General features: G+C 42.3%; 1 protein-coding gene across 2 annotated transcripts in view; it reads left to right on the top strand.

The window, feature by feature from the left end:
• Positions 1-22,936, top strand: part of CCDC85C (coiled-coil domain containing 85C) — a 160,610-nt gene that overhangs the window by 117,677 nt on the left and 19,997 nt on the right. Inside the window, exon 3 of one of the 2 annotated variants that reach the window (XM_026651523.1) lies at positions 14,106-14,210. The exons of the other annotated variant lie outside the window; for it this stretch is intronic. Within the exon in view, the coding sequence (XP_026507308.1) occupies positions 14,106-14,210 (105 nt within the window). The remainder of the gene's footprint in view (positions 1-14,105; positions 14,211-22,936) is intronic. 2 annotated transcript variants of the gene reach the window in all.

Below are 22,936 nucleotides of genomic sequence, written 5' to 3'. Positions count from 1 at the left end.
TCCAATGACACTTTTTGGCTGGAATTGATCCACTTTGCCCCACCTGAGTGGTGCAAAGTGGCCAAAGGAGACTGGAGATTGTGGCCCAATGAGACTACTCCCAGGCTTAAAGTTATACATGTATTTAAGCACCTTTCTGAATCGGTGCCTCAGTCCTTGGCTTCTCCATGAGTTTGCCAACAAAAGGGGCTGATTGTGGAGCTGACTGTTGTGCTGTAGACACCTTCCACTGGTCTGAGACTCATTGCATACAAGCCACAGATCAGCCGCTGAATGGCAGTGGAAACAACCCCTTTTTGTATTTTAATACTTATGGATGTAAGAGACTAAAAGCTCTGGATCTGAGCCCCAGCACCAACCTCAGCTGTTCCAGTCTTTGGTCTCTCTCTCTTGAGCGAAGATTGCCAGTTGGGTGATTATAATTATATACTGTATTTTCATTTGAGCTGATTACTTGAGCCTCACATGAGTTATTGGGCTGATCTTTCTCTGCTGGTATAAAAATGAAAAGACAAGACAACCATTCTTGAATGTTAATGATGTATTAAAGCTCCCTGTCTCAGTTTCTACAGAGGACAGAGAGCATTGTAACTGGCACTGTTTTTTATTGCTTATACCCCATGGAGATGCCGATAACAAATATTTTTACAATAGAGTTTTACATGCTGAAATCTTCTGCTAAACCTCTTGTTAACAATCTCCTGCTATTCATTAATGCTTCCCCACAGCATTATCTCTCCTCTGTCAATTAAGAACTCCAATTTTCAGCACTTTAACCAAATGACATCTGCTGCTTTGCTTCTTCAAATCTTCATTTACCACTCCCTGTCTAAGCAAAAGCCAGAGAGATGTACAATCTGAAATCTACGGGCTTGATTCTGTTCTCACATCAGTTTTTGCACCTATTGACACAAGAGGAGTTACTCCTGATTTGCTGTTGTGTAAGGCCAAGATCCAGCCCTATCTTAAAAATCTAAACACACACACACAAATAAATTCTGTATTTTTCATTGGAACCCCAGCTGTTTCCTGTGCCACTTTTTCTCAAAAGCCCCTCCTGCATCTCGTTCCCACAGTTGTCATCTTGTTCCAGAATAGAGAAACAGAAAAGGATTTGGGGTGTGTCACCTGTGAAATTAACTTGAGCTTCCCCAGTTGCCTGCTGGATAGGGACTCAGGAGACCTGTGTTGTTCTTCCCGGCTCTGCCACTGGCCTGCTAGGTGACCGTGGGCAAGTCAGGTTACCTTCTGCGCTTCTGTTTTCCTGTCTATAAAATGGGGATAATAATAGCGACCTTTTCTGAAAAGCAGTTTGAGATCTGCTGATTAAAAGTGCTATACATGACATAGAAGATATTAAACAGAGGGGTCTTTAATTTCATCCCTTAACTTTCCTTTCATCTGCAGTATTTTGAGAAGTTTCTCTTCTTTAAAAAAAACCCACCCACACAATAAACAGTAAGGTCCCAAAATACCCAATACTCGTGTAAATTTAAGCACACGTGAGCAGTCCCATCAAAGCTAATGGGACTGCTCAGATGTTCTTAGCGTCGTACATGTGTTTTGCTGAAGCATGATTGGTAACAATATCTTTAATGGCTGAAACTTAATTCAGTTTTTAGTTAACATCATGATGGATTGTAGGGGAGATGGTAGGATGGGAGCTGAGGAAGTAATGGCTTGGGGTTTACTTACTGGCATTTAAAAATGCAGCTGCAAAGCACTGAAGGACTGCCTTGAAGCCAGATGAAGATGTGCAGCCTCCATTTAGGTCCTGACTAAGAATGCTGATGGTTTCAGCTACTGGAAATACCAAAAGCAATATGGCCAACATTGTTTGTGCCATTTTACGTGTGCTGGTGCTTTGTGGCCAGAGTATACAATCCAGGGGATTGCTTCTTGTATTCAGGTCAGAGTGGCTGTGACCGGGGTTTTTTTATCTTTCTCTGCAGCACGGAGTGCAGGTCACTTGCCAAGATCATCTGAGTATATCTCATTTAATCCATTCCATGCCACTGCGGGGGCCTTGGGCACTGGTGCACCTCGGGCCCGTCTGTTCTCTGCTGGTGGCACACTGTAATTTAATCTCCTGTGGACTGTAATACTTTAGACTAATTTTGATTGTTGGGGTTAGTGCGCAGGTGCTGTGTGCTATTAGTGGTCTGTGATGTACAGGAGGTCAGACTAGATGATCTGGTGGTTTCTTCTGACCCTAAACTCTGTGACTCTGTTAATCCGGATTTGAGAGCATTACCCTACTGACAACCCTGGCCATCCATACAAGAGTGCGTGTGTGTCAACTCTGGCCATCCATACGTGTGTGTGTGTGTGTGTGTGTGTGTGAGAGAGAGAGAGAGAGTGAGAGACAGAGATCAATTTCAGTGGGAGTTGGATGGCTAAATACTCTAGACCGCTTTGAAGATCTTACCCATATTATGTATGTTCCTTGTGTGAAGCTAGCTGAAAACTTGTATGTAAAGCTTCTGTCTCAATCATCAAATTAAGTCTATTCCAGTCAAAACTGTATTCCTAGGGAAGAGTCTCATCCCCCTCCACACCCTTAATGTTGGGTAAAAGGGCTGGGGTGGTGTTGAGGACCCATAAAAGCTCTGCATTGAATTCTTCTGGTGCAAACAATATGGAAAATAGCCATAAGACTGTCTTCTGAGCACCTCCTCACAAGCGCTGGCACAGAGGGCATGCAGGGAGGAGCAGAGCTGGAGGTGGGAAGGGCATGTTGGGAGTGGGGTCACAACACTTAATACTGCAGGGATTCTGGGCAGTGCTGCAGTCCATAGGCAGCTGGGGATAGGTTGCTTAGATAGCCACCCAAGATGGTCTATGTTGCTCTAGGGGCTGCAGAGCAGCCCAGGATCAAGAGGGTGCAAAGGTGGCATAACGCTACTGGGACAATGCGGTTCTGGCGGAACCCAACTGAGAGTGCCAACTCAGGACAAATTGCTCAAACAGGGCAGTTACAGCCCAAGGCTGGGGTTTTTTCCACCTCTAAGGCAAACCAAACCAGCCAGACTAAGAGGACTTTGGTCTCACCCCACTGGCTAACCGCAAGTCTCACAAGCAATCTCCTTAGACACTCCAGTTTCCCAGTATTACCACCAGTGCCACTCGTTATGGGGACAAATGGTTATGAAAACCAATACCCAGTAATGAAAAAGGTTCTCCTGATCCCAAAGGACCAAGCCCCAGACCCAGGTCAATATACAAATCAGATCTTACCCACAAATCACGCTGTTGCCAATCCTTTAGAATCTAAAATCTAAAGGTTTATTCATAAAAGGAAAAGGTAGAGATGAGAGTTAGAATTGGTTAAATGGAATCAATTACATACAGTAATGGTAAAGTTCTTGGTTCAGGCTTGCAGCAGCGATAGAATAAACTGCAGGTTCAAATCAAGTCTCTGGAATACATCCCCCGCTGGGATGGGTCCTCAGTCCTTTGTTCAAAGCTTCAGCTTGTAGCAAAGTTCCTCCAGAGGTATGAAGCAGGATTGAAGACCAGATGGAGACGAGGCATCAGCCTTATATAGTCTTTTCCATGTGTAAGAACACCTCTTTGTTCTTACTGTGGAAAATTACAGCAAAATGGAGTCTGGAGTCACATGGGCAAGTTCCTGCATACTTTGCTGAGTCTCAACGCATATATGGCTTCTCTCAATGGGTCCATTGTATAGCTGATGGTCCTTAATGGGCCATCAAGCAGGCTAGGCAGAGCTAACACCAGTTTGTCTGGGATGTCACCCAGCAGCATAGCATAAGTTTGAAATACAGACAGTATAGAGCCAATATTCATAACTTCAACTACAAAATTGATACACACATATAGACAGCCTAATCATAACCAGTAAACCATAACCTTGTCTTAGACACCCCATTTGACCCCCTTTATACAAGATTTGCGTGCCACTACAGGACCTTGGTTGCAACAATGATCTATATGGTCCCAGATTATATCAATAACGTCACAGCTACCTAATCACACTCCTTTCAAGAGCCGCAGCACAGAATGTCGTCCCTTGTTCTTGTGGTCAGGCCTAGTGATGAGAGAACATGGCCAGGAGGCAGAAATTCTTGGTTCTGTCACCCGCCCTTCCGATGACTTGCTGTGGGACCCTGGACGATTCATTTAAGGCCTTTTTTTCTGATTTTACTTACATCAGTGTAAATCAGAAGTAACTTGACTGAAGTCAATGATGTAATGCTGAGTTTAATCATGCTGAATATTCTATTACAGCACAGGTATGGCTATTGAATTCAAGAGGTGTTCTTGTGAGGTAAAGTGTTATTCAGTACAAGTAAGGGTATAACAATTTGGCCAATTTTGTCTGAGGTTCGCCATCTTTAAAATAGGGATATTAGTCTATTTATGCTTATTTGTCTGATAAGGAGTTCTGTGAGTCTTAATTTATCAATATTTGTAAAGGCCTTTGAGTTCAAATATTATCTTGCAAAACCTGAATGTTAAAAAGGTCCTATTTTAGTAATCTGTAATAAAGATTAAAGTTTACCATGACAATAAAGTGTCTTTTATTTTAATTAAGATTTAAGTTGTATAATATTCTTTTGTTCCCTCCTAGCTGACTGACCGCAACAGCTTGCCAAGAAATTTCATTAAGGTAGCGAGATCTAATACATTTATAAGCTCTGAGCTTTTTGGATCTGTGGGACTGCCTCTGAGTATTGGTGGTGGCTGTTTGGTGCACTGGTGGATCTTTCTTTCAGAGGCTCATGTTGGCAATTTCCATTTTTAATCATCTGAATGTATTAAATGCACTCCTAATTATTTCTAACTTCTGCTCTGCACTGGTAATAAAGATATGGGTAAGTCTGTCAAAACTCAGACTGTACTATCAAAAATTACTATTCAAATCAAAGCCATTTGCCAGTGCGAGGAGCTCACAGCTAAATGGCTTCTGGACCAGTGTGTGTCTGGAATAATAGCAAAAGCTTTCAAACTAAATCTTCCATTTAATTACCCAGATGCAAACAACTGATTGTTGAGTGTCAAAACTGAGGCAATTTCAATTACTAGAACAATTATGGTGCAGTGAATTGCTGCCAGTAGGTGGTGAAGTATATACACCATAGCAACAGGCAGGTGACTTAGATAATGTATTGTACTACTGGCCATAAGCACATTGCCCGCTCCCTAAATTAACACTTAGAATAATCTACAGGCCTTCCTCAGTAAATTGCACCTAGACACTGCAGATGACAACATGTGTTTCCAGCTTCTGATATCCTCCACCCTCCTTTCAGCTGTCAAGTTTGAAGGAACTCGGGCCCCCCCCCCAGACTGCCCAGTTTTTCACCAGCCTCACTTGTCTAATCTGCTTCCTAACCTATGTCCCCAGATATGAGCTCATTCCTACCTCCTCCCAAGTTTCAGGGACCTTTGCACTACGACATAGACATGTTCTTTCACCCTCTTTTCTACCTAACCCTAATTCTACCTGTCATCCTCACACACACACACACTGAACTCTGGCCCCAGTTCCACCAACCTCCTATATGTTGGTTCCCACCCAGCTGTACAACCCAACCTCCCTCCTCCCCCCACCTGCCTCCTTTACCTACCTGCGCAAGAGCCTGAGCTAATCAGCTTCTGATTTACCCCCACCTCCCCTACTTCCTCCACAGCTGAAATCAGAGTGCTTCCATATACCCAGCCAATCAGGATTCCAGCACTCAGAATGCTAACTTTCCACGTGTCTCCTACCTGAAGCCTACGTGGCGTTCTAGACCTTTAGAGTGAAGCCAAAATAACCAGAGTGAAATTAGCCCCTATGGAGAGGGCCAGGGCCTATAGAGCAATAAAGTCCCTTAAGCGTTTAAATGGTCCAGATGTCTTGTCCTGCCTCACTGGATGGGGTGAATTTCACCTTAAATATTTAAATTAGACAAAAATCAAACCCTGAGCTGTTGGGAGAGTGGAGCGGACACTAAAAATGGAAATTGTCCATCTCTCTAGAGGTTGGGATGCTGGTGTGACATGTACATGCTTTAGATGCAAATCTTTTACAATGGTTTTGACAAAAATATAGTATATTGCAACTGTTTGAGTTTATAGCAGATCTAAGGATCCTTTCCATTTAGTTTTACTGCATGCTAAGATATAATTTCCTCTAAAGCTCTGTTGCATAACAGGTGTAATACAGTTATGACCTCTGGGTATCATTTAAAAGTGATCAGAAATCTTGGCTACCCTCCAAGTTCAGAAATCTGCATTTCTCCTGAAAGAATAGATGACACCACTAATGCCAGTAACAGTTCAAGAAAATGTTGTGTTTTAGTGGCCTCTTCTATTCTTGCAAGGAAAACTCAGAGCCTTGAATGCAAGGCTTAGTAGGTAAGTCAAAAGTAAATGAATCTCAGCTATTTTGTTTTAAAATATCATGCTCTGTGCATAATTGGTTTGTGGTTTTGGATCTTAAATATACTTTGTGTGTGTGTAAGATTTCCCATTCACCTTTCATAATGCTTCTGCTCAGAACTTACAACAGTCTGAATATCATTTTCCTATGTAAAAGCTCTGCTGTTCTGTTTAAAATGAATGCTAGTGGACTAACGGCCATGTTCTGATCTTACACCAATTTTACACCCTTCCAAGGCTGTTGGCTTTATGGAGTTACTTCTGATTTACATAGAGGGGAGGGGATAAATGAAAGCATAATCAGACCCTATGTCTGTCAGGTTGCCATAGAAAAGTCCTTTTCATATGGAAGGGGGGAAAAACCTCCTGATATAGTGGCTCACCTTGCCAGGCAATGAGCTGAGCCCACCAGTATAACATGCAATCTGCTGTCTCTCTAACTCACCATCAAGAAGTTAAAATGGTTGAAAGGTGAACCTTATAGTGCAGTGTCTAAAAATTATGACCCACTGGGATTTCCAGAGTCCGTGACATTGTCTGCAGTTGTCCACTCAGTGCTTCCCAATCCCCTCCTGAATGGACTCCACTGACAGTAAATAAAAACTCCAGACACGCAAGTTATCATTAGAAGATGCTCTTGAACAGCGCTGGGCTTCACAAGAGTGATGCTTCTTTCTGTTTTCCATGCAAATGGGACTAGCAAATGCCAGCTTTGACAGACTGTGGGAAGGTAAAAAGAAAAAAAAAATTACCCAGGAGGAAAACAAACAATCTGACAGAGAAACCTAGGGGAAAGGCTCTAATACCTCAGTAGCATGAGGATACAAATGGAGAATCTATTTTTTTCTCCTGTAGAGATTTTCAGCTATTTCAGTTGATGACAAAGGAGAGAATAGTATTTTCAATTAATGAGCACTTATATAAGCTCTGTTCTGAATGCTAATTCATTGATTATTGGAAGCTGACAATGTCATTTTCTAATATTCCTGGGTTATTTTAGAACATAATTCTAATGTAAATAGTTCCATAGCTTTACTAATCTTATACATAAATGCTGAGAAAGATCTGGGTGGCTATCAAGCAAATTTGGGTGTTTCTCTCTTTAACTTTAATATAGGAATGACCCATTTTATTATATCCTAGTGTATAGGAATTAGGTCCTATTTGTTCTGTTTTTTCCATCCTCTCCAGCAGAAGTTAGCCTAAAGTGTAACTAAAAAGATAATTTGTCTAACTTGCCTGAAAGTTCTTATCTGCATAGTTGGTTCAATATAGCTATACCACTGACCAGACAGAAAGAAAAAGGAAAATAAATGTTTCTGCTTATTACCCTAACCTTAAAATAGCAACATAAACATCAGTTTCAGAGTAGCAGCCGTGTTCTTCTCATGCCATTTGTAACAGGTCACAATTTATTCTTTCTGCTAGAAAGAATAATAGGCTTTGATTCAAACTTCAGGTGTGTGATAATGGTTTTTAAAAGTTTATTACTAGAATTGATTGAAATTTGTCAAAAATTTGAGATTTTTAACAAAAACTGAAATTTTGTGAAAAATGTTCCCTATTTTTTCACTCAGTTCAACTTATTATTTTATTAATGATTAGACCTATATTCTAGAAGAGAGAGAAACTTATGGGGTTAGTCAGTTTTCACTAAGGTCTAACTCCATACCCACTTTTACTGAAGTGAATGCGTAAAATACCCATTGATTTAAGCGGGCGCAGAGTTGGACTCATTTCCTCCATTAAGGCTTAAACTGAGTAACAACCATGTATAGATCTCAAGATCTGGCCTATTAGAAGTCTTTTTCTGACTCAAGACATTAGGATTAATTAAACAATAAAAGATGTTGTATGATCATTCCCAGAGAATAAGTAAATAACTGCACTGGGGGAACCTTTGATGGGCTGTCAATGATGGAGGTGTCTGACATGAAAGTGAATGTGTTTAGGAAGCAGTGGTTTGGTGTGTATGCTCCATTGTTCTCTGAGTCTCATAGTTTTGGAGAAATCTATTGAAATGGGTGCAAATGTAACATCATGCCTATGAGTTGGTTGGCAGCAGTGCAGATTGACACTGAGTAATTGATGGACACTCTGTTTGACTACAATGGGAGTTGGATTGGAGCTAAGTGAGACCTTGCACTTCAGTGATATTATGTGCCTCATCTTTGTGTACCAAGAAAGCCAATGGGAAGTACTGTGTACAAAAAAGGAAAGCAGGATTAGGCCTTAGATTAGTGTGTGCTTTAGGATGTATCTTGTTCTTTAAGGACTGACTCCTAACTAAGTTGAGTGGTGTGAAGCTTTTCATCGTATGAAGGATTTTATTTCACAAGACTTGTAAAACGACTTTACTGAACAGTGATTTACTAAAGACCTGCTGCCTGGCAACTAAGATCATCTCCAAACGGTGATGGAGAACAGAGGTGATCAGCAATGGTGCTTTTAAATGCCATTCTGATGAGAAAAGTAATTTAGGAGTCACTTCCATCTCAGTAATGAAAATTGGGCAAGGGAATAAGGGATTTCATTTTGTGAGTGAACTAACAATGCAAATACCAGGATTTTTAATTTAGGTTTAAATGGCATAATAGTTTCTCATTTTGATGCATCATTAGTCATATTGCTTGTTAATGAGGGATTCACATTTTTCCTTGGTTAGCTTTAGACCTTGATAGCGAAGTCTGATGAATGTGTAAATGTTTATGAATGTCTGTGAGGTAATTGCACCAGTTTAATTGAAACGCTTTTCTTCTGCAGCCAGGAAAAAAACAGACTTTTTCTGTCATATAAATAATGGTGCTGAGATGTGCTTTATGGGCTGTTGGAGGAAACCAGTTTTCATAGAACAAGTTACATTTTGAAACAAATTTTTCTTTTAAAGAAAATTGTAGTAGGAAACTAAAACTGTTTAGTGCTCATGAGAGGGACTGGAGCAACAGCACTGAAAGTGTAGCCCAAATAGGTCAAGATTTTCTACTCTGCCCCACTAATGTGCCTTACCCTTGACCTGGAAAGACCATTACTGAGGTGGTTAAGTTTCTTCACTTCAAAGAGATGTTTGTATCCTGTGAAGAGAGAATTTGCTCAGACAGCACAGGGTTGTGCTTTAGAACCAGAGGTCTCTGGTTCAATCCCTACTGCTGACTTCACATTTGCACTGATTTCAATGGGAGCTGGATTGGCCACTAGTATAGAAATGGATTTCTCCAAAACTATGAGACTTAGAGAGAACAATGGAGCAACAAGGAGCATGAACGCCCATTCACTGCTTCCTAAACACATTCATTTTCATATTGGACACTTCCGATGCTGACAGCCCATTGAAGGTTCTCTCACTGGTTTGTTCCATTTTTCTTTATCTAAAGGCCTGATTCAGTGTAGACTGAATTCAGTGGGCATCTTTACATTGATCTCCAGGGCATTGGATCAGACTCATGAACAGCAACCAAGCCTTGTCTAAACACAGAAGTTGCCCCAGTTCGACTAAAATTGGTTTTAAAACTGATTTAGTTAAACAAATGCAAACCCCTGTGTGGAGTCTTGGTTTTATTGGTTTAATTTGTGCCTGTAAATTTACCAACACAAACTAAACTGCTATAAACCAGGTTGAAACCAGAATAGTGTCCATGCTGGGGTTTGCACCAATCTCTTTAATCAGTATAAAATCACATCTTTAGCTAAATCAGTGCAACCTTGTGTGTAGACCAGGCAAAGGTGTGGTTGCCTTAAATTGTTTGGCAAGACGGATTGTCACAGGGCAGTTGGCACCTTTAAGTGAAGCATGCCCAGCTCTCCTGCACCAGAACAGGTGTCCCCAATTTGGCCAATAAAGGGGGTGAGGCAGCACCTGGGGCCATAAAGGATCAGGGAGAATTGGAAGTCAGAAGAGCAACAAGAGGGGTTTGCTGTTTGATCTCCCCAAGCTAGAGAGAGCTTGGGTCAGAGGGCTGAAGGCAGAAAAGCAGGGAAGGGCGTTATCTGCTAACTCCCAAGCTGGAGAGCCACGGACCAGAGAGGGCTGAACAGGGGAGCAGAAGAGGAGCTTTCCTGCTGATGTCTCCATGCTGCAGAGTGGGAGCCAGAGGGCTGAAGGCAGGAGATCAGCAGGGGGGTAGCCTGCTGGCTTCCAAGTAGGGTTGCCAGCATTCTAATTGCAGAAGACCAAACACCCTTGCCCTTCCCCTTCTCCAAGGCCCACCTCCTGCTCACTCCATCCCCCCTTCCCCCGTCATGCGCTCTCCCCCACCCTTGCTCACTCGCTCAGTTTCAGCAGGCTGGGGCAGGGGATTTGTGGTGCAGGAGGGGGTGAGGACTCTGGCTGGGAGTGTGGGCTCTGGGGTGGGGCCAGGGATGAGGAGTTTGGGGTTCAGGAGGGGATGGGGGGTGGGGCCCAGTGGTTCGGAGTGTGGGAGGGGGTTCCAGGATGGGGAAGGGGATTGGTGTGTGGGAGGGAGTATGGGCTCCGGGAGTGGACTTGGGGGTGCAGGTGCTGGGGTGGGGTCAGAAATGAGGGATTAAGGATGCAGGAGGGGGCTCTGGGCTGGAGTGCAGGGGTGTGAGGGCTCCGAGCTGGGGGTGCAGACCCTGGAGTGGGGCTGGGGATGATGGGTTTGGGGTGCAGGAGGGGGCTTCGGGTTGGGGTCAAGTGCAGGAGGTGGCTCAGGGCTGGGGCAGGGGGGTGGGGTGCGGGAGGGAGTACAGGCTCCAGTTTGGATGTGGGAGGGGGTTCTGAACTGGGGCCGGGGGTTAAGGCGCGGGAGAGGGGTCAGGATGTGGGTTCCGGGCAGCACTGACCTCAGGTGGCTCCTAGGAGCTGGAGGGATGGCCAGGGTCTCCGCATGCTGCCCCCGCAGCTCCCATTGGCCGTGGTTCCCCCCTGGCCTCCCCTCTGCCTAGGAGCCAGAGGGACATGCTGGCTGCTTCCCGGGAGCCAGGCACGGAGCCTGCCTGCCCCGCTGGAAGGGCTGGGGTTGCTGCCTGGGAGAAGGACAGGAGAGGACTGAGGAAGAGCCCAGATGTGGTGGAAGCTGCTGCAGTATGGTATGTGTCATGTTGATGAACTAGAAGTTGTGGGATCTTAATTACTATATGCACGAAGGGGCGATACATGGACCATGTTTTGGGACTTTTGTACATATACATGCACTGTGTTTTTCTGATAAACCAGCTCCAGGAGGGGTATTATTGAGCTAAACGAGCCTTTTGTGGAGTGCTTAGGGGCCCAAAAGGCGAAGTGGGATACTAACCCTGGCATTAGAGCACCCAGCCGCAAGGGGGCACTCAGGGATAAGGGGGATTCATTCACAGGGATATTTTGACTTTGCTGTCAGTGCAACCTGTAATGTGCTAGAGAAAGGAACACTCGGTCCAAAGTACCAGGACCCTTCTCAATGGGAACAACTCATCTTGTGGCAGGAGAGCAAGATGCTGAAAGATGGAAATAAATAGCCACAAACTGCCCATCTCTATCCATATTCACCCATGTTTGTGTCAGAAAGTGGCATGTTTCTATCAGTGCAGTTTGTAAGCTTCCAATGCAGCAGAATTACATGTTGGGCCGTGCACTCTAATCCCCAGAAAGGCATGCATTGTCCTTCTCGAATGGAGCATTACGGATAAGACCCTATGCATCTGTGATCACTCTAGCACATAGCAAGGACTTTAAAATTCTGTGCTGTACTATTTGCCTTTGTTGTTCATGTGCATGCACATATGCGTGTGTTCGACTCAGATGCAAGAGGGAACAGTACACCATGCCCAGAAATGTCAAGGCAAAATGGAGGTCAATGGTAGATAACACAATGATGGGATCCAGCATTGAGACTGCTGGAGCCACATGTTCATATGTGATAGGTGAGGTGCAGGTTGTAGCTTGCACAGCCAGCCAGGACAAATCCTCTGTTTCAATATAATCAGCCAAGAAATGATTACACATTAGACCCTTCATAAAGGTGTCTAGTCATCAGATTTGCATGGACTTATCCAACCCTTCTCCCCAAATACCTTCATCCCCAAACTTCCCCCATAAAAAGCCCAGGCATTTATACAGTGAAGTAAATCTTGCCCTCAGTTCCAAGTACATTTTACCTGCAAGAGTGAGCTACATTTCAAAACTTTGACTCTTCACTTGTGAAATGCAAAAGTTGGGAAAACAAGACAATAATCACTTCTGATGCCATCTTACAATTCCAAGGAAAGTGTCAATGCGCAATCTGTGCAAATCATTCTATGGCAACTGATTGCAAAGGGATAAAACACTTCTAGCAGGTTAAACTATGTGGCAGTAATATCCAGTTCTTTAGGATGACTGCCATGAAGACTAGTCATCTCTGCACAGCTTGTAAAAGGAATAGGGTTAGCGGGCTGTAGCTGTGAACTCATTAGATCACACTGGATCTTTTTAGAATAATATAGTATTTGAGAGCTGAGAAACAGAGTTCCCAAACAGATCACTGCAAGAAAAAAATCTCTACCGTCGATGATGGGAACATGGTGTATGTGCTCTAAGGGAACCAAACTTTTCTGCTGTAAAATGGGACCAAGCAATGGAAGTACACCCACCACCAATGCTGCAGCGACAAGAGTTCTAAAGGTTTTGGCTATGGTCAACCCCTGGGATTACTGGGGTGTTTTTTTTGTCTGAACAGTTGAGCTGATTTATGAGACATTCCATTAAATTTTATTGCACCAATGATTTTTCTTTAGTTCTTTTGAAGTGGAAAATACCATTTTTGCAGCAAATGCAAGTCAAAACTCTTAATGGAGCATAAAAATCCCAAAGGTCATGCTTTTATAGCTTTAAAATGGAGGCCAATGCATTGCTTGATGCTCTTAAAATACATACAGTTAATGGCATGTTTATGGTAAAAAAAATGATATAATCCCAGATCCTTCATTTCATCCTCAGGTATACTGGATCTTTTAAAAACAATTCTGCTGGTTCTAAGAGTATCTCATTTAAGATTCACCAAGTGAGGGAACTAGACAGAGACTCCCTCGTAAACTAGACAGAGACTCCCTCGTAAGGGGACCGTTATAATACATGATCATTTTGTGGTCATTGTGGGTATTATTTTCCATAGAATGTGTGTGATTTATAACATTTATTTGTATGGCATGTAGAATATTTATTCAAGACTCCGTGTGTACAAGAAATTCTTAGCCAAACAAGAGATGGTGTCACTTACACGTGAGAGCTTTCATAAATGAGAATGTCAATATTTAAAAACTCTTATTACTTTCCAATTGCCAACTGGAATATCCAATTTAGTCTTAAAAGGAGAGCTAGAAAATGGTTTCTGGTGTATTCTGATTGGTGCATGCTACTTTTCTTTTAATAATATATTTTTATTTTGCAGGAATGAGGTCAGAGTTCACATGAATAATTTTCCCATCTGCATATTAATGTGTTTTTTTAGTGATCTGAAATTTAGATGAACTTGGGCAAAATAAAATATCTGCCCAGTCTATCTGTGAATGCTTAATCTCCAACCACTTGACAATGTTTTTCCAGAATTGAGGAAAGGAAAAGCATTTTAACTATGATGGTCATTTTAACCATTATTTCAGGGAAAAGTTATTATGGGAACAGGCCACAGAATAGAAATGGTCACAAGGAAAAGCTAATAAAGAATTCTAAGCAGAATGAGCATTATTTTCCTTCCTCTGGTTAATACAGATTGTCCTATTTTCTCTCTTTGTCTTTGCAGCAATCTAGCTCTGGGGATTTGAGGACTCTAAGAAAAGGGTTATCCCCGTACCACTCTGAGTCACAGCTGTCATCACTGCCGCAGTATCAGGATGCCATGCAAAATGTAAGAGCCATTTAGCTACCTGGTGTATTTATACAGACAAGAATCTTAAATTTCTGAGAAGAGAGAGAGCCTGAGCTCAGGCATGAATGCAGATATCTGGCAGGTTGATAGGTCGTCCCTTCAGAACCAAATTCTACCCTGAAATCAATGGTGTGAAACAGAATAAAATCTGGCCCTTTATCACAAGACTTATTCAATTTTACAGGTTGCAGATTTCCAGAGACACAGGAAACATTGATCTTAACCCATGAAATGTTGAGCTCAGGATTTTTCTAGTTGAGGTTTCTCAGGTAACTCAGAAACCTGTCACTAAGTGCCTATCTGAAAACAAAGGAGGTCCAATCAAATCTGATGCTTCTTTTCTTAAACTCTTATGGTCCGTGTCAAAAAATCTGACATTGGATAAGACAAAAGACGTTGCCAGGTTTCTAATAATTAGTAGTCAGGATCTGTTGTGCTCAAGTTCTTGGTGCTTTCTGTTTACCCTATGCTGCTTCTGTACAGCACGTAAGTTTATGTAACAAGATGGGCCTGCTCTGTTTCCTCTAAAATGACAAAGGAGGTGAAAAGTCTTGAGTTTGCTAAACAATATGCTGTTATCTTCCTGGCTCCTCCTTTCAGTCCCACAACACCCACTAATTATTGTGCAAAATGTAGCTGATGAGAACATACCAAACAATCCTTTATGCTCATCTTCCAAAAAGATCGAGGCACCTCTGAATGTTATACTTGTTCAATTATATCGCGGTGAGGATTACTCAGTACGGGTAGCCCTGGTGGTGTCCAGACACATGCTGGCTGTAAAGCGATATGAAATTGATCCAGGGTCTGATTCGGACATTGTGCTGATCATAGCTTTGAGTGCTCATTACTTTTCAGGATTCATACATTCCAAGTCCACAGGGGACCATTGTAAGCATCTAGTTTGACCTCCTGTATAACATAGGCCATAGAACTTCTCCAAAAATAATTCCTAGAGCATAACCTTTAGAAAAACATCAAGTCTTGATTTTAAAATTGTCAGTGATGGAGAATCCACCATGACTCTTGGTTAATTGTTCCAGTAGTTGATTACCTTCACTGTTAAAATTTTATGTCTTATTTCCAAGCTGAATTTGACTAGCTTCAACTTCCAGCCAGTGGATTGTGTTATATCTTTCTCTGTTAGACTGAAGAGCCTATTATTAAATATTTGTTTCCCATGTAGGTTCTTATAGACTATAACCAAGTCATCTCTTAATCTTCTCTTTGTTAAGCTAAATAGATTGAGCTCCCTGAGTCTGTTGCTACAAGGCAGGTTTTCTAATCCTTTAATCGTTCGTGTGGCTCTTCTCTGAATCCTCTCCAATGTATCAACATTCTTCTTCAGTTGTTGACACCAGAACTGCACGCAGTATTCCATCAGTGGTCTCACCATTGCCAAATACAGAGGTAAAATAACCTCTAGTCCCACTCAAGATTCTCCAGTCTATGCACTCAAGGATGCTATGGGAGTTGGAGTTTGGGAGGCAGGAGTCTGGGGAGTCTCCTAGATTTTTTTATGGACACTGTTAAGTGGTATGGATTTTCTATTATGTATTCTGTCTATTCCTGCATAGGGAGGCTGGGATGGGGATTTACAAAAAAAAATCTAAATCAGTTTAAAAAGAATAAATAATAACTACTCCAGGTACTTGCTTGCTGTATAATAAGGTGGCTGAGGCACAGGTCTGGAAGTCAGGAAATCTGGGTTCTCTTCCAGACTCTCTCTCCTGTGTGAACTTGTGCAAGTTATTTCACCTCTCTGTGCCTCCATTTCCTCAGCTATGAAAGAGGAGAAATAATTACCAACTCCATGGAGGTGTTTTTAAGGCTTAATTCTTTGCTTAAGGAGCTTTTGACGGACTATGTTACATAAGTGCAAGGCATTATTATTTAATTTTTGGAATGCTATTTCATTTGTTAAGGGATTGCTCAAGAGTTCATCTGTTATGGTCAGATGTCTTCTCCAGAATTAATCTAATAATGAATTAGGATTGTGAGATGTAATTTGAGTTGCCCATACGTGGTAACTCCTCATGTCTTTCTTTTTTTTTAATTGATCGTATAAATATGCTTAATCGTTGTGTTCCTTTAATACTCTGCTGAACAAACGTTTGCCTCTTAGGGATGGGGCAGAAGATATCATGGCATTTAAGCAATTCAGTTTCTAACGGTGTGAAATCTCACTTGCAGGTTTTTGGTGTATGAGCTTTCACTGAGTCAGGTGTTTGTACCAAAGCTAAAGATAAACTCCAGGGGCGAGGTGCTGCACAGAACTCACAGCCCAAGGGGATGGAGAGCGAAGATGGCTTTTGCGCCTCAGCACTGTCATAGTTTACACAGCTCTGGGGGTCTGTCTAAGTTACAGCAGCCTCCTGCATCTCCCCTAGGGATGCAGCACTTCCCAGAATCTCTGCAGCACTGCATGCCATGGCCCTACCCCAACACAACCCTCCCACCTAAAGCTCCACTCCAGGCACGTCCTCAATGGCCTTCTTCCATAGTATCTGTACTAGGAGAATCCTCCATTGGCAGAACCCAGGGCTTTGGAGCAACTTTACACCACCCTGGACCTTTTATCCAGAGTAAAGGGGCCAGAGCAGGGAGAAGGTTCTCAGTCTAGAGATTTTGAAGTATGCTAAATAGCTCTTGTAATGGGTCAGCATAATAGTTTATTCCTGTAAATAAAACCCGATCTGTGACAATAATGCTTAACATGGGTAGACTATCTCTGCTGGGCTGACAAATTATAGCAGGCAAAGTGCCAGTGTATTGTTGGGATTGGAGAATAGGAAACTTTAAGGATCCTATTTAAATTGGTGGAAGCAGGAAGCTACTTTTTGGTGTTGTCTCTTTGGGGAGATTGAGAAAAGGCCCTGTAAAACTAATACGCCACTACAAGAGAGGCCCATGCTTATAACTATCAACCCCCAATGTATGGCTTTGGACCTTTAGACCACACTTGGGTCAGGTTTTCAAGTTTTTCTTCAGAACCATAAGGCTAGAAACATCCTTTTTTTTTTTTTTTTTTTTTTTTTAAAGTAAGTGGAGATTCTCACATGTCCACATGAGTCCAGCAGCTGGGGTTTTAAGAAAAACACAATTTTTTCTGATACTAGTAATAAAAACGCAAGAGTTGGCAACACTGGGAAATCTTCTAATTGTAAGCCGGGGGCAGGAGAGAAGTGGTGGTGCTTTTCCAAGCTCTGCTCTTCAAAGAAGCTGTGCCTACTCTCAGCAGATTGTGCAGCTGTTCAGAATGACTCTGCATGGTCTCTGTGCGCCGTTGGGCTCCTTGCAGAGGGTGAGGCAAGGAGGGGAAGAGTAAGTGGTGCTCTCCAGGATGCCAATCACTGTGGCACCAAGATGAGACCTCACTCATTTTTGTGACCAGATTGTGACCTTCCCTTTCCTTTCTTAGCTGGGGACAAAAGAATTAACAATATTACATTGAAATTATAATCACTGGGCATCTGAGTTCACACCTCACTGAGATGAATGGGGCAGTCCACACCCCTCAGAGCTGTTGTTCTATGCCCTTTGCAGACTCATCTCTGTTTCAGGTTCATTTAGTTCCCATTTTGTTAAGGTTTTCTTTGCAGCCATAACAGCTAGGCTTGCTTTTTATTAAAATGAAAGCTGAGATCCTGGAGACCAAGAGAGTAGTTTTAGAAAAGTGCCGGTACGGCATACAGAGCATGTATTGGCTGTTTCTGAGCCTTGAATATAAGATTCTGGATGCAGTTCTCACCTTTTAAATAAGAGAACACTGCTTCAGAGCTCTGTAGCATGAGTGCACAGCACTCAAGCATCCAGGCCTCTTTCATATTGCTTTTTACAAATGAATACCTAAGAAAAGAAGAGGTAACTTAATACCAGTCTAGACTCACATTCCTACAAATTCAGGTGTCTTTACTCCAGCAACTTCAAACCCCAATTTAGAGGGGCCAGTTATTGGGGTTTGCTATGTTTTTTACAGCCTTCTCAGAGGTATCATCTTGCTATTCAGAGCAAATGCTACAGTAATAAAAAGGACTCATCTCTCTGTAATGGGGTACACTCACCTCTCATGAGCAGCCCTTGGCCAAGTGTGTGTGCCTGCACTCTTTCTCTCAGATTGTCCCTGCTCTGGGATAGAGCAGTGCCTCAGGGCTCCCTCCCTGGAGACAATGTCTTCGCCCTCTTCAGCTTCCTGGCTACAGCTCTCCAGCTGGGCCACTATAGTTCAGTTTCCCCTCTGGGGTGCCTCAATGTCTAGGGCACTTCCCCGCAGCCCCGCACCATCTTCACCCTTACCTCAGGGCCTTCTCTTAATGGAGTCTCAGCAACCAGCTCAAGGCTCCTTCTCGCTCTCCCCGACTTCTGGCAGTGCTGCCCTGTCCAGGGTTCTGTAGTTCCATCAGCCAGCCACACTTCTACAGCGCCAGCAAGGAACTGAACTCCTGCTGGACCTGAAGCTCTTCTTATACTAGGCTTCTGGGCCCTGATTGGCTGTGGGACACAGCCACTTGAGGCAGCTTAGAGGACCCTCTCCACTGCCCTTTATTGGGGTGGGGTGTGGCAGGGCCATGCGGCCTCCAGCAGGGGGCCTCAGAGGGTCTGGTATACCCCGTCACACCCCCTTTCTGTAATTTTGATTGTGTTGAATCTGGGAAAGTATAAAATATTAGGAAAATATATCTGTTTGTAGAGGTTCTTTCAGAATTAGAATAAAATTCCTAAATCACTGTAATTATTTTGAGCTTTTCTAGCAATCTGGCAATAAAATAAAATGTGTTGGTGTATCTGTGTGTGTATATAAGTATACATGTATATTCTGCAGTAATAGTAATGGGGGACTTTAACTACCCAGACATCTGTTGGAAAAATAATATGGCAAAAAACAAAATTTCCAGTAACTTCTTGGAGTGTATTGTGGACTTTTTGTTCCAGGAAATGGAGAACGTAACCAGGGAGACAGCTGTTTTATACTTGATTCTGACTAACAGGAAGGAATTAGTAGTGAATCTGAAGGTGGAAAGCAATTCGGATGAAAGTGATCATGAAATGTTAGTTGTCATGATTCTAAGGAAAAGGAAGGAGTGAGGGCAGCCAAATAAGAACAATGGACTTAAAAAAAGCAGATTTTAACCAACTCGGAGAACTGGCTGGTAAGTTCCCATGGGAAGAAAATCTAAGGGAAAAAGGATTTTTGGAGAACTAGCAACTTCTCAAGGAGACAATATTAAAGGTACAACTGCAAACTATCCCCAATGCGAAGGAAAGATAGGAAGACTAGTAAGAGGCAAATATGACTCCATCAGGAGGTCTTTAGTGACCTGAAAATCAAAAAGGAATCCTACAAAAATGTGGAAACGTGGACAAATTGCTAAGGAGGAGTACAAAAGAATAGCACAATCATGTAGGGACAAAATCAGAAAGGCTAAGGCACAAAAAGAGTTACACCTAGCAAGGGATGTAAAAGGCATTAAGAAGAGGTTCTTTAAATACATAAGAAGCAAGAGAAAGATGAAGGAAAGTGTAGGTCCTCTACTTAGTGGGGAAGGAGAGCTAATAACTCTGGACATCAAGAAGCTGAGGTGTTCAATGGCTATTTTGTTTCAGTCTTTACTGAAAAAGGTAATGGTGACCAGATACTCAACACAAGTAATATTAACCACACGAGGGAAGGAATGCAAGCCCAAATAGGAAAATAACAGGTTAGAGAATATTTAGATAAGTTAGATGTATTCAAGGCTGCAGGGTCTGATGAAATTCATCCTAAGGTAATTAGGAAACTAGCTGAAGCTAGTTGAATCTTGGAACCATTAACAATTATCTTTGAGAGCTCCTGAGGACAGGTGAAGTCCCAGAAGACTGGAGAAGGGCAAACATAGTACCTATCTTTAAAAAGGGGAACTCAGGGTACCCATGGAATTATAGACAAGTCAGCCTAACTTTGATACCTGGAAGGATACTGTGTGATGTGGTGTACAGGCCCCATGCTGAACCAGGGTAGGGAGTAGAGCAACTGGGCTAGGGAGGCCCACCCTCAATAGGTGCAAGGCATATTTCCAGTGGAGGAACATTTTCAAAGGGCATTGGTAGCCCAGGAGAAGGGGGAATGAACTGCATGTGACGCCAGGAAGCAACGCTGTTGTGGAGCGCTGTTTAGGGAGTGGCAACTAGCTGTACTAGCACAGGACTTGGGTTCTCCCCGCTCTTTGGGATTTGAAAACCCTGAGACTGATTAACTGAACTGGACACTCAGAGATTGAGAAGAGTTTGACCATGCCCCAAACTAAGGAGCTCCAGATTGATAGGAAGTGACCCAGGGGGTAACATAATTTGGGGTAGTTCTGTAGGTGGCCCTGCTGCTGCCCAGCTGCAGGGGCACACTGTGGTAGACCACTGCACCTGACAGCCCACCCTGACACGTGCCAGAGAAGCCACCTTCCCCTAGGATGACACGAGTCCCCGTACCTTGGCCACCACCTGCTTCTTTTTAGTGATGAACTCTGTGGGAGCAATCTGAGCTTTAGGTTGGTTTGCGCTACTTAGAATTTCTGATGTTGCAAGAAACTCTTTCCAATGGACTCTGAATATCTTTTGCAGGCATTTATTTGGGAATGAGTTGATCTTCTTATCAATTTCTGTTTTAGATTTCCATGACTCTGGTCCATAAAGGAGGACAGACATGATGCCTATGTTAAAAATTTATATTTTTGCCTGTTCCAAATCATGCTACTTTTCCAAATCTTTTCAAGGTTTTAACAGTTTTTTGCTGCTTTTTATATTCGTTGCTTGACATCTATCACCATCATTGTACATCTCACTCCCTAGATTGGTAAAATGAATGTCTTCAAGTGTTTCTTCGTCCTCTATAATGGTTACTTTTGGGACATTGATAGCCATATATTTTGTCTTCCCTCTGTTGATAAACAAGCTACCTTGTTTTGCTGTGTCTGCCAAAAGCTGGGTCTTTTCTTCCATTAAGTGATGTGTTGAACTAAGCAGGACACGTCATCAGCAAAAATAAGGTCATTCAATTGTGTTTTATCATTGGCGTTAACCTATACATCCTTGATTATTCTAATTATTTAGTTGGTATTCCATAATATGCCCTAATTCTCTAAAGACCGTCTCTGGGTACAGTGTCAAAAGCCTTCTGGAAATCTACAAAATTTATCACAAGAAGTGCTTGCCACCTCACACTTTGTTCTATAATGCCAGTATGGTCTACACATGATCTGAGTGGTCTAAAACCTGCTTGTTTCTGTCTAAGTTGTAGATCTATTTGTTTCTTGATATATTCCAGGATGATGATGTACATGATTTTCACAGGCACTGAGAGTAATGTGCTTCCTCTCCAGTTATTGCAGTTGGTAAGGTCACCCTTCTTTCGCAATTTTACTATAAGGGCTCTCTTCCACTGGGTTGGGTTCTTTTAGTCATTCCATATTCTATCCAGACTTTCCATGTGGTTTTGGCAGGCTGTTTCATCACTTGCTTTAACCATTTCTCCAGCTGCTTTCCCATTTTTCAGTTTACTGATGGCTTTTCTAACTTCTTCCATTGCAATATGTCCTTAATCAATATGAAGCTCTAGTGCTAGGTCTTCATCACATATTTCTAGTAGGTCACTTGGGCTTGGTCTATTTAAAACAACCTAAAAATGTACCACCCATCTTTCCCTTTTTTCTCTTCTGTACTAAGAGTCTTTCCATTTGCACCTTTAATAGGGCCTGTAGTAGTGCTAAAGTTCCTGTTAGCTCTTTGATTGTCTTACATAAGGTTGTAAGGTCACCTCTTTGGCTAGCATCTTAAGCCTCTTGACATTTTCTATCAGTATATGCCCTTTTATCTCTTGTAGCACTCCTTCGTTTCATCTCTCTATGTAGAACTCTGTATTCTTCTTGCCAATTGCTTGTCTCTTCACATGTCTTAGCATTCATGAGTTTTTGCATTATACTTCTCTTTTCCACTGCTGCCCAAGTAGCATTGCTAATCCATTCTTCCCTTTTAGATTTCGTTGTTATTTAAACTATCTTTGCATTTTCTAGATAGCACCCTTTGACGTTTTCCCACAGAGTATCAATGTCTTGGTTCTCTTTGGTTAATTCAATTAGAACACTGAATCTGTTCTTCAATTCAAGCTGAAAAGCACTTTTTGTCTTTAGGTGTTTTAATTGTGTGCTGTTTATGCATGGTCTTCTTTTAATCTTCAACATCCTCTTTAACTTGATCTTCAAGTTCGCGATACAACAGTTATGGTCACTGCCCACATTTGCTCCCCTATGCACGAACATCTGCCAAAGAGCTGTGCAAGGTTCTTGAAATGCAGAAGTGGTCTGTCTGGTTCTTGGTAGCACCATCTGGGGAGTTCTATGTCACTTCATGGATTTCTTTATGAGGAAATATTGTTCCACCTATCACTAGGTTGTTCACACTGCCAATTTCTATTGATCATTCACTATTTTGATTGATGTCCAAACCCCTGTCAGACTTGCCCATAACTTTATCTAACCCATCATTGTTATTTCCGACTTTTGCATTTAAAACCACCTCTAGTCACTACGATATTATGTGTTGGGACCTTGGCTATCACATCCTGTAACAAATCATAAAAAGCATTTTTTTTTCTTCATCTGGCTTTTTTGTTGGTTGGTGCATAGCATTTGTGACGTTGTGCAGTCTATATGGTTTTATAAAAACATGATAATAAG

This window comes from Terrapene carolina, unplaced genomic scaffold, assembly GCF_002925995.2.
Source record: "Terrapene carolina triunguis isolate 2854851 unplaced genomic scaffold, T_m_triunguis-2.0 Scaffold96, whole genome shotgun sequence".
NCBI classification, from domain to species: domain Eukaryota; kingdom Metazoa; phylum Chordata; order Testudines; family Emydidae; genus Terrapene; species Terrapene triunguis.
The sequence above is the reverse complement of the archived record's forward strand: the minus strand, read 5'-3'. Positions and strand labels throughout refer to the sequence as shown.